Consider the following 12,498-nt stretch of genomic DNA (forward strand, 5'->3'; position numbering starts at 1 on the left):
TGGAGACGAGAGGGACATCTATATCTAAACATGTTTATTGTTTGGAAAATGTTGATCAGATGAAGATATGGCTAGGATCCTCAAAAAAAAGATGAAGATATGGCTATCCATATCCTTCCAAAAATAGTAGTAGTTTATATGAGAATAAAACGCTATCTTGGGAGGACTTGAATATTCTGGACGCAAGTGAAATAGCTACCTCACATCTAAATCCAGGACTGTTAGATGTAGATGCTATAAATCTCTTGCAAATCTTAATCTCTTGTAAATCTCTTGGGAGGACTTCAATATTATGGATGCAAGTAATATTTTGTATGTTAGGAAAAACTGGAAAGTACGCTAACAAATAGACAAACCCAAAATATTACGTTTGTTAGCACTTGAATTGCGTCCATAATACCAATTTTATGGAAAGTTGTGAGTTTGAAACTTGGTATTATGTTTTTGTTAGCACTTGAATATAGGAAACAAACCCAAAAAAATACCAATTTTTGACATGAAACGTGTGATGGTGTGAGTGTAGAAAATGTTTCAAGGTCAAACAATGAACAAAGAGTACTTCACCTTCAAACCTGGCATGTTCTGTCTCGAAATCATGTTTCTTCCTCAGAGATGTTCCAGTCTCTAAGCAGGGTACGTCACTCTTTCGAGTAATATTCTCAAGCTTTGACTGCATCCTCTAGCAATCATATGATGACACCATGCCAGGTTTTATCTTATTTAGGCTTTGTTTGCGTTTTCTAGAATTAGCAAACAAATAAGCTTCATTTTTGGGACTGGTACGAGCGCCCTGATGTTCGGAAATCCTCATATTATCTTGGATAAGGCTTAAATATAGACTCACTAACACAAGTACGATTTTCCAACCCAATTTTACCAATTTGTTCATGCACTCATAGTCAAGATTTAAATTATATTCACTAAATGCATGTGAATGCACTAAATTACTCCCTCCGTCCCATAATATTATTTATGAGATGGAGGAAGTACTGAATATAACAACTGAACATAAAAATGTTACTCCCTTCAATCCATATTAATTATTATTTTTTTAAACAAGGCAAAAGATTTGCCATTTTCATTGATTAAGGAGAAGAGAGTTGCCCGGTTAAGAAAACCGGGCGAAAACCTAGATACTAACCCCATAAGGGGCACACACGGACGACCTGGCCACAACAACGCCAAACAGTTGACCCCAACGTCGAGGACATGGCAGCTCCGATTTTGCTGACGAGCATCACAGGAGAAAGTTGCAAGCCTCGCACCGACCTAGACCAATGCAACACCCTGAGAGTGCCGCACGCTGAAAACCGCCCTCATGGAGTCATCGTTGCCGCAGCGGCCTCGCCTCCCGCAGCTCCGACTTCTCTGTCACAGCCAGAAACCAGCATGGGCACACCCATTGGCGCACCGGACCTTCGACATCAAAAGGACAAGCCGCGACTCAGGCTCTGCTCGCCATCATCATCGTTGCCACACGCGTCGCAACGCCACACCAACCTCACCGCCGGCCGGGCACCTGCCGACCGCGATGTCGTGCACGTCCAGCCTACAGGAAGCACAAAAGGGACCAAGATCTCCAAGACGGCGCCCCCAAGAGGGAAAACGACATTGAGACGACGATGACGCCTGATCCAACCAGGATCCTGACTTTCGCCCGGAGATCTTGACCTGAGAGATGAGGATGCACAAATCACCACGACGGCGCCTCCAAGGAAGAAAGCGACGCCCACGAGCGCCGCCGCTGCCGGCCAGCTAGCACCGGCCAAGCTTCCGCCTGGATCAGCAACACCACCACTCCCACGCGGTCGACCGACGCCAACTAGCACCTCCACTGACTCGCACACCCCCTCCACAGCAACCGCGCCATCGCCACGCAGGGACCACCATCACGCCTCGCTGCCGAGCCAATCGAGCTGCCCAGACATGAGACGAGCCTCCCTCCACCAAGCACACCACGGTCGCCGCGTCGCCCGCGCGAACTCCACGGCCGCCGACACATCAACCACCGTCCCGGGGCCGCCGCCCCGGAGTCCAACATCGCCACGCCAGGCCCGGGGATAGGAGGTCGCCCCGCCGTGTCGCAGCCACCGCACCACGCAGTCACCGCATCGTAGCAGGAAACCACCGCTGGCAGGCCGAATCCGACCACGCCCGGCCAGATCCGGCCGCAGCCAGCCCTCCCGTGGACCACCAATGCTCCACCGAGGCTCCCGCGCCACCACGCCGAGCGGAGCCGGAGACCCTGACGGGGAGCAACCTTTTGGCTGCAGGGGCCAGCCTGGAGCAGCGGAGCAGCGCCGCCCCCGCTCTCGAAGACAACGACCGAGAGGTCCCGCCGCCGCCGCACCGCCAGGGCTTTGCCCGGCGACGCCTTCGGCGGCGGCGAGAGGAGAGGGAGGCGCAGGGGGGCCTGCTCGAGCTCGCAGGGGCGCCCCGGTGTGGCCCGACGCGGCCGCACGGGAGCGGGACAGGGAGAGGGGAAGGGCCCGACTCGAACTCCGCGGGGAGAGAGAGCCGGTGAAGATGGCCCCGGGCTTCGGGATGGATGGAGAGAGGACGCCGAGAGGGTCCCGGATCTGTGCTTGGCTGGGCCGGAGGTGGCCGGAGGAGGGAGATCAGCCGGCGGCGGCGGCGGTCCCTGCGCGACCGCAAGCGCGACCGCGAGAGCTACCTAGCGCCGACGCGACCCATTTAGGTCCTCCGTGGCCACGGCAAAGCATCTCGGGCCCTCTCTCCATATTAATTGTCGCTCAAACAAATGTATCTAGCACTAAAATGCGTCTAAATACATTCGTTTGAGCAACAACTAATATGGATCAAAGGGAATACATTCTTACATAAAACTTATGATTGCGTATGATGATCATAGAAAAAGTTTCCAGGTCAAATGATGAAGCAGCTGACACTTCGCCTTCAAACCCGATTAGCTAGCTCCCTCTCGAAAACATGATTCTTCCTTGGAGCTGTTCTGGTTTCCAAATGATGTACGTCACAACTTTTGAAAAATCCTTATATAGTTTTTATCATGTCATATGCAGTCATATGCTGACACCATGCCAAGTTTCCTGTTTTTTCAACTTTGTTTGCATAAAAACCAATAAAATCCATTTTCTACGCCACTAAAACATTGTCCGTTAATCATTTTTCCACACAAGAAAGCACTCTATGCCAGACTAATAATGCCAGGAAGAAAGACCTTCAAACGGGTAGTCACCATTTTTTGCAATAATCATATATACCACATTAAACAAGTTGATCGGTCTAAATTGGGTTACCTTTTCCACAGAATTAACCTTAGGGATCATCACAATAGCGGTGTCATTCCATCCGATAGAAATAGTACACATATTAACCAACCATGTCACCCCCTAACATGGACAGATCTCTTTTATAAAAAAAAAATAGCATGGAGTCCTTCCGACACTGGAGCTTTTAAATCATCAATAGCAAAAAAAAAAAAGCCTTACGAACATTTTCATCGGTGTAAGGAGCAAGGAATGCATTATTCATGTCAGCCAACACCTTTTTACGAACCAGTGATAAAACCTTCTGATTCGGTTGCAATACTTCCGAAGTGAAAAGATTGGAAAAATAGTATGTGATTTGATCCTTCCTTCATTTCCATACCTTGCCGCCAGACCCTCGAATCATCAAGGAGGTTCTTAATATTATTTGTCTTCTTCCTAGCCTTAGCCGCATTACGAAGAAAATATGTATTACTATTCCAATGGATCAACTAATTTGCTTGACTACTCTATATCCAAAAAATGTCTTCCTGGTCTAAAATATTTTCAATGAGAACAAGAATTTTCTTTTGCTGAGAGTGGGACTCCGCACTTATAGGACCACACCGCAGTCTCTCTAATTGTTATTTTAATTTTTTTTGATTCTTTGTCTGGTCCCGTTTTAGTGTATCGCGATCCAAAATATGCAAATCCACATGCACCTATATTTATACTTAATAATAAAGGATGAAGTGTTTCTATGAATTTTTTTTCGTGTGCAATTAGAATTGCCCTTTCTGTAGGAGACAAATACCCTCCCCAAAAAGCCACCCGTAAGTGAAAAAAAATGCTTTGTTTTTTCCTGTTCATCCATCGACGTCAGAGGTCATCTTGCTGCATTGAGCCTCGGCCCACCCTGCCTCCTCTTCAAGCATGACTCGACTCGCACGGTTACCCACACACACGAAATAACCTGTGCAGGAGCCCTCCCGTCGTAACTAATGAACCGGCCCAAGTAAGTTCATTTACCAGTTTGTTTTTCTCTTTGCTTTTTCATTTTTTTTTGTTTATTTACTTTTATTTTGTTCATATTTTCCAAAATACTCAAAGTACATATATTTCAGAGCATAAATTTATTTTAAAAAATTGTACCAAACAGTAAAATTTATGTTACATTTAAAAAAATATTCATGCTTTTCAAAAAATACGTTCCTGACATTTTTTTAAAATGTTATGCAATGTAAAAAAGCATGTAGACTAAAATTTTCATATAATTCAACACAATGTTTCACCATGTATTTAAAAAAAACACATATTCAGCAAAATGATGTAAACATGTATTTGAAAATTATTAAACTTGCATAAAAAATGTTTGAGATGTATATGAAAAATGTACAATGTGTATGGAAAAAATTAGACATCAAAACATATATTTTAAAAAGTATTAATCATGCATTTGAACTTTTTAAGTGTGTATGAAAAAATAGACATCGAAACACATATTTGGAAAAAATGTCAATCACATATTTGAAAAATATTAAACATATGTAGAAAAGTGTTATTTATACCAAAAAGGTACAATAATTCTGAAAAATGTAGACTTTTTAAAAAATAAAAAAAGAAGGAAAACCTAAAAAAACTAAAAAAATCAAAGAAACCCGGCAAAGAAACACAAAAAAAACTGAAAATCAAAAGAAAGTCGTTGAAAACCAACTCAAAGATCCAAAGAAAAAAGAGAAAACCGGTAAAGGAAACACACAAAGAAAGGCCCGATTAAAAACTAGAAGAACCGACTAAGGAAAAAAACAGCAAAAATGGCCTCGAGGCTTCCCAAAACCTGTCTACTACCTCCGTCTCGGTGAATAAGTCATTCGCGTAGTTCTAGGTCGATGATTTAACTAACTAAATATGTATTATATGTGACAAAAAATATATATTTAGAAACTACATCCGTGTAGGAATCTAGTGATATACTTTTTATGACATATAACACATATTTAATTCCTCAAATCGATGACCTAGAACTACGCGAATGACTTATTCACCTAGACGGAGGTAGTACCAAGAACCTTCCACAAACCAGGGACGGAGCTCCCATGAAGCATTGGGGTCAATTGACCCCAATGGAATTAGGCAATCCTTTATTATTTTAATACTAGTTACTGTCAATTTATAGAAGATGACCCAACTATCATTAACATGACCCCATCAAATATTTTTCTAGCTTCCTCCCTGCCGCAAACCACTTGCTCTGATAACCATTGATGCTCTCCGTCTCCATTAATGGATCGGCCGGTTCACGGGATCACTGAAGCCGAGACAGAACTATGTCTGGCAACAGGCGATATGTAGCCTTGCTGTGCCGCATGTGCCCTGGAGACGAACTGGCAGAGTTTTGACTCCAACAAATGTCGGTGAGGATCGAAAGCACAAGCATAGAAGCATTGGGTGGCAACTCCGATGAGAATTCTGCTCCAGTGAAACGATGGCTAAGTGAACTAATCTATGTAATTTAGGGATAATTTCTGCAATAAAGCGCTGATTTTGCCCTGTTGTAATTAGGATTGATTAAATTGCAGAAGGAGATTGTCGGTTGTTGACACTGAAAATTCACCAAATGGTGTGCCACTACAAAATAAATAGGGATAAGTATATTTTTCGTCCTCGAACTCTTGCCAAAGTATAGAAATCATCCCTCAATTTCAAAACCACCAAAACTCAGTCCCTCAACTATTTAAACCAGATAGTTTTCGTCCCTCGTAACGCCGAAGGTGGTTCTGGTCCGATGTAAACAGTAACTTTGTGAACAGTAATTCAAAAAAAAATAGCAAAATAAAATCTGAAATTTTGGTGCAAAGTGTGTGCAAAATTTTGTGCAGCTTGGACATTCTAGAAGCTCGTGAGAAAGAAAAAAGGTTGTGTGTGCAAAATTTTGTGCAGTTTAGACATTCAAGAAGCTCGTGAGAAGAAAAATAGTAAAATGTACGTTGACGAACAATAAATTTGAAAAAATAGCAAACAAATTAAAAAAAAATTGGCGTCAACGATGCTCGGGTGCTCAAGATGTGTGCAATTTTTGGACATTGTAGGAGCTCGTGGCAAAATTAAACTTTGAAAAAGTGCACTGTTTTTTTTTTGCTAGAGCTCCTCGGATGCCATTTGATAACGAAAAATTGCACGCAGCTTGCGCACCCAAGAATCTTGGATGCCAAAAAAGTCATATTTTTTTGAACTTGTTTGCTATTTTGTTCGAATTTAGTGTTCACCGATGTACAAATTTACTGTTTTTTCGTTCTCACGATCTCCTGGAATGTCCAAACAGCACGAGAAAATAGTAAAAGCAGTAAACAAATTTTCAGATATTTTTGTTTGTTTTTTTCGAATTTACTGTTTACTGATTTACTGTTCATATCGGTCGGAAACCGCTCGAGGGACTAAACTTATCCGGTTTTAAAAGTTGAGGGACTATGTTTTGGTGGTTTTGGAGTTGAGGGACGATTTCTAAACTATCGGAAGAGTTGGGGGACGAAAAATATACTTATCCCAAATAAATATGAACAATATTGTGATCGGTGATGATAACATTGACGAGGTTGAGGATTGGTCGTGTGACTAGTATTTAGCCTGATTTTCGTTATTATTCTCACATTTTAATACATTTATGTTGTATGAAACATTTGAGCGTAAACTGCACATGCAGTCATCCAAATATGATTCTCGGTCGACCCAAGTGGAGCATTTCAGTTTATGGTGTGTCCATTCTTCAACAATACGAGCAATCGATCTAGAGGTGTTTACCCTACGTAGATTGTGGTTTAGTCTTCGGATCGGTCCTCCAACACCTAGGCCTTTTTTTTCAAACTGTTGCCAGTTTACATTTTTTTTAATGGTTTTGGTCCGTTGTTGCTTGAAGTCGTGTGCACCTACCTATGCACTAGAAACCTTGTTTCTCTTTTGATAACTATTTGGAGCAAATAAAATAAAATTTATAAAAAAATATATGATAATTTTTAAGGTAGTTCCAAGTTCCAACTCGGCCAATATATATATATAAATCATTTCAACAAAGGTTTATTTGTAGCAAGTTCAAGATTACTACCACACCTGCAAAAAAAAAAAGTCGAGACTACCAGGGATCAACATTTCCCTCAAAAGAAAAAAAAAAACTGCATGGATCAACACGGCCGTGGATACTGAAATAGGCAAAGAACTTCAGGTCGCACCAATCCTCTATGGCTTAGTATCCTCCTTGGCAGGGGGGAACTTCTTGAAGAATGGGTTCTTCTTGATGAACGGCAGGAGCTTCTTGAAGAGCTGAGGGTCCGTCTCCGGGTCTTGCACCATCTTCTGGTCAGCGGGAGGGTGGTAGATCGGTGTCGGGTGCGTGTACACCGGCGTCGGCGGCTTGTGCTCCGGCACGGGCGTCGGGTGCGTGTACACCGGGGTGGGTGTCGGTGGCTTGTACTCTGGCACCGGCGCTGGCTTCTTGTGGAAGTGCGGGATCACGATTGGCTTCTTGTGGAGGAGCTTCTTGAAGAGCTGGGGGTCCGTCTCCGGGTTCAGAGCTGCCTTCTGCTCGGCGGCAGGGGGGTGGTAGATCGGCGACGGGTGCGGGTACACCGGAGTCGGTGGCTTGTACTCTGGCACCGGCGTCGGGTGCGTGTACACCGGGGTGGGCGTCGGCGGCTTGTACACCGGCACCGGCACCGGTGCCGGTTTCTTGTGGAAGTGAGGGATCACGATTGGCAAGTGCGGGATCACGATGGGCTTCTTGTGGAGGAGCTTCTTGAAGAGCTGAGGGTCAGTCTCCGGGTTCAGAGCGGCCTTCTGATCGGCGGCAGGAGGGTGGTAGATCGGCGCCGGATGCGGGTACACCGGCGTCGGCGGCTTGTATTCCGGCACGGGCGTCGGGTGCTTGTACACCGGGGTGGGCGTCGGCGGCTTGTACTCCGGCACCGGCACCGGCGCCGGTTTCTTGTGGAAGTGCGGGATCACGATCGGCTTCTTGTGGATGTGCGGGATCACGATGGCCTTCTTCTTGAGGTGAGGGACGACCAAGGCGGACTTCTTGTGGAAGAGGTGCTTCTTGTGGAAGAAGTGGCAGAGGAACGCCGACGCGCACTCCTGGGAGGAGTAGTGCACCTCGCCGGGGACGGCGACGAAGCTCTTCTTTTCGGCGCCGTCGGCGGATTGCCGGACGATCATGGACGGCTCCTGCCCGGGGCATGGGTGGTCGGGCGCGCTGTGGAGCTGCGCGAAGCAGTCCTGCTTCAGCTCGCCGTCCTCGCGGAGGAGGTCGGCGCCGAGGGGCACGCCGAACGCGCCGGACTTGTCCACCGTGCCGATGGCCTTGGTCTCGTACTCGCCGTGGGCGTTCTTGCACTTGACAGCCACCTGGAGGCCTGAAGAAATCAATCAAGTGCAGAGTTAGATATTCTACCAATAAAATTGCCCCGCAAAATAACATGGTTGAAGCATGCACATCATCTTTCTTACCCGCGAAAGCAGCCTCAGCCTTCATGTTCTTTCTGGTGCAGTCGGCGCACTTGGCCAAGCCGACGACCATGGACGATGCCGGCGATGCGTCGGCGAGCACGGCCGCCACCAGGACGGCGCAAACGCCGAGGACCAGCAGACCCCGAGGCAGGGCCCCCATTGCGGAATGGGTTGCTTCGAGAAGATGGTTGGTGATGGAGAGTGAGCAGTGGGTGGAGATTAAGGTGGTGCAGTGCCATGCTTATATAGGCCGAGCTGCATGCATTCGGTGGCAGTTAAGTGTGAAGTTGAGGCCAAAGTCTGGCGCCGGATTTGCAGAGTGTGAGTTAATGCCGCACAAAGCGAGCCGATCATTTTGTGTACTTGCCAGATCGATCTGCATGTGCATGCAACTCATCGCAACTGATCTTTGCACAGTCCCATGCACGCAAACGCGGAGGTGATCAGCAACAACTATTGCTGACATTGAAAGAACAGCAATTATTGCTGGTATTGTTGGAACTGGCCAGTTATATATTGCTGTGCTAATTTACAAAAGATAATATATTCATGATAGTATCCCAGATGAAGCAAATTGTTGGTGGCATGGGAGTACGCCATTGAAAGGTGGCACAAATTGTTGGTGGCTTCTTTCTCCTCTTTTTTTTCTGTTTTCTTTTTGGCAGCTTAGAACGATTTTTTGTTTGCTTTTGCTTTTGTTCTTTGTGTCTTCTACTGATACAGCGCAGCTCTACTACTTGGTTTTAGAAAAATAATAATCGGTTTTATGTTTTTTCTATAATCTTATATCAGTACATACATATAATTGAGGATTGGATTTTGAGTCTTGATGGGTCATATTAGATCACGTGGTGACATAAAAAATTAGGATTAAGGATCTAGGTGGGATTTAACAATGTATCATCAAATTTACAGACCATACAATCTTTTGTCTATAAAAAAATAGTCTAAACACACTCCGCTTTACTGATCATATCAAAATTCATGGGAATACAACTTAAGTCTGGAGGATTAAGGAGTCAAAGAGAGCGTGCTTAGCCAGGTTATGTGCCTCAATATTTTGTATCACGTCCTCCGGAGATGAAGGAACATCTTGTAAACTAGCTTGACGTTGGTTTAATCTCCTTGACAATGCTCGCGTATAGGCCCTCCATACCCTTGTGTATGTCATTCACCACTTCTTGGCAATCCGAAAAGCTATCACCGCCTGAGATAACTAGAGATCATGGGCTAGAGAGCAAGAGCTTCCCAACAAGCCAAGGCCTCTAGTGAGGCTGGATCCGTCACCCCCGAGCATTTGATCGTCAAGGAGCCCGAGAACTTCCCTGAGTCATCCCTGCAAACTGCATTGTATGAGCCCTCATTTGAATTTCGCGAAACTGCCCCATCAACCCTGATTTTTGCAAGCCCTTGAGCTGTAGGGATCCATTGGCGGGTGTGTATTTCTAGTAGCCGTTGCAGGATTAACAGTAGGATTCTTAGGACGGCATGCTTCTAGCTCCCTAATGTAGCTTTTTACAAACTGGTGTTTGGCATGTGGAGTTCGAAAAATCTGCTTATGTATCGCCTTTCTGCGGGGGTTCCAGTTTGCTCAAAGGGTAACAAGAACTTTGGTAAAATCTACATGTGATAGAGCATCCATCAACGAAAAAATTTCAGCATTTTACATCCGGCTCTTTGTTATCATATACCACATCCACCAGGTCTTGATCTTCATGAGCCTAAACAAACCTGGCCACGTTGCACTCAAGCAAAGAATGGTGCCACAAATCATCAGAGCCACAAAGACCGCAGCTCTTCACTGTAGACACCTTCCCGTGTTGCCACAAGAAAATTTTGATCTTTGTTGGTACCTCGGCTTTCCACATTTTCATCCAAGATTTTTTTTTGAACCGAAAACCGTAGAACAATCGTTCTACGGTAATTTTCATTCAAATCATAACAAAGTTATTTACAAACAAATAAAGAAAATACAACTGGAGCCATCTAACCAATACCAGCTCTAGGAAAGTTCATGATCGATTAATTTAGATTATCTGTAATCCATCCACTGAAAGCTTCTCTGTGCTTCTCTTTGGTTCTCAGAATTAACAACTTCAGATCATCTTTGAGTAACTTTCTCCACCCTTGAACTGATGGATTTTGCGCTCTGAAAATTTTGTCGTTTCTCTGCATCCAAATATGCCAGCAACCCATGGTGATGATGGTCATTGCAAACTGGCTGGGCAGATTGATTGACAGCAAGTTGATCTCATCAAAAACATTTATACCTCTGACTTTGGAAGGAACAATTGAATCCCAGCATTGCAGAGCAAAAGGACAGTCCCAGATGAGGTGTAGACTGGTTTCTTCACAAGAACAGTTACAGAGCTCACAGTTGTAGTTTGGCAGATGAAAGTGCTTTCTGGCAAGAAGATTTCTGACATTCACTCTATCATGCATCAGTAACCAAAGAAAAATCTTATATCTTAACATGGCAGCACTTTTCCAGATCTTCTTAAATAGTGGAGATGCTACTTCTTGGCTTTGCATGTGGTAGTACATTTTCATAGCGGAAAAAACATTCTGATTCTTGTTCCATGGAAGGCACCAGTGTCTAGAGTATCATTCAGTTGTGTAGCCTGCAAGAGGGCGGATAGTTCTTGGAATTGTTGATGAGCCTGGGTTGATAATGGAGTGAAGAAATGTTCAGATGCATCTTCAAAAAGTTTTATTTTCTGGACAGAAATCTGTTCTTGCCTACTGAAAGAGAACAACTGTGGGAATCTGTCTTTCAGGATGCCCTGATTCCAGTTGTCAAGCCAGAATCTTATAGTGTTACCAGAGCCCAGCTTGGGGACAGCAGCTTGCCTAAACTCAGGCACAAGCTTGAGAATATTTTTCCACCAAAAAGATCCTTGTGGGTTTGTATGAAGCAGTTTGTCAGGATAATAAGCCTCCCAAATTAATTTGACCCAGGGAATATTCTGCTGATTTAAGAACTTGTGGACATGCTTCATAAGTAAACATTTATTGTGACTGGCAATATTCAACACTCCAAGACCTTCCTTTTCTTTTGGTTGGCAAACTTTGTCCCAGGCAATCAAGGCAGTGCCCCTGTCTTCCATTCCATATTTCCTCCAAAAGAAATGTTTGAGATATTTCTTAATTTGCTCCATAACACCAACTGGAAGTGCTAGTGTACACATGAAGAAAACGGGCAGGCTGGAGAATACAGACTTTACCAGAACCAATTTATCTCCATAAGATAACAGGGAGGAACAACCAGCCAGCCTTCTCTCAATTCTTTGCATGATGGGCATAAAATCCTCAATCTTTGGCTTGGACAGACAAAGAGGTAAACCCAAATATGTGAAAGGAAGGGATCCTACTTTGCAACCCATAATACTAGCCAATTCCAGCATCTTATCATTTGCAGTGTTAATAGGAACAATCACTGATTTTTCATAATTGACTCTCAATCCAGTGAATGTACTAAAATACAGGAGCAAGTTTTTGAGCTGATGCAGCTGAGTAGCATTGGCTTGCATGACAAGGACTGTGTCATCAGCATACTGTATTACAGGAAAATCCTGATCAGAATTAGTCTGTATAGGAGCAGAGATTAGACCATTTCTCATAGCTTCATTTAGGATTGTTTGAAGCAGATCAGCTGCTATGACAAACAGAGGGGGTGAGAGAGGATCCCCCTGCCTAACTCCTCTTTTGCAAAGAAACTGTTTTCCAGGCACCCCATTCAGTAGCACAGAAGAAAATCCAGAAGAGAAAATCATAT

At 44.4% G+C, this 12,498-nt stretch overlaps 1 protein-coding gene across 1 annotated transcript; it reads right to left on the minus strand.

Moving 5' to 3' along the window:
• Positions 1-7,243: 7,243 nt before the first annotated feature.
• LOC123136164 (proline-rich extensin-like protein EPR1) lies at positions 7,244-8,936 on the minus strand. The gene is made up of 2 exons (XM_044555478.1): positions 8,724-8,936; positions 7,244-8,629 (listed from the first exon to the last, which is right to left on the minus strand). The coding sequence occupies exons 1-2, from the start codon at positions 8,881-8,883 to the stop codon at positions 7,458-7,460; spliced, it is 1,332 nt and encodes a 443-aa protein (XP_044411413.1). The 5' UTR covers positions 8,884-8,936; the 3' UTR covers positions 7,244-7,457.
• Between the last annotated feature and the right edge of the window lie 3,562 nt (positions 8,937-12,498).

Source organism: Triticum aestivum, chromosome 6B (genome assembly GCF_018294505.1).
Source record: "Triticum aestivum cultivar Chinese Spring chromosome 6B, IWGSC CS RefSeq v2.1, whole genome shotgun sequence".
NCBI lineage: Eukaryota > Viridiplantae > Streptophyta > Magnoliopsida > Poales > Poaceae > Triticum > Triticum aestivum.

Excerpts from the sequence above, each read along its gene's own strand:
- LOC123136164 (XM_044555478.1), bottom strand. The coding sequence starts at position 8,883 with ATGGGGGCCCTGCCTCGGGGTCTGCTGGTCCTCGGCGTTTGCGCCGTC. Across the intron at positions 8,630-8,723 it reads GGCTGAGGCTGCTTTCGCGG|GCCTCCAGGTGGCTGTCAAG; the intron begins GTAAGAAAGATG and ends TGATTTCTTCAG.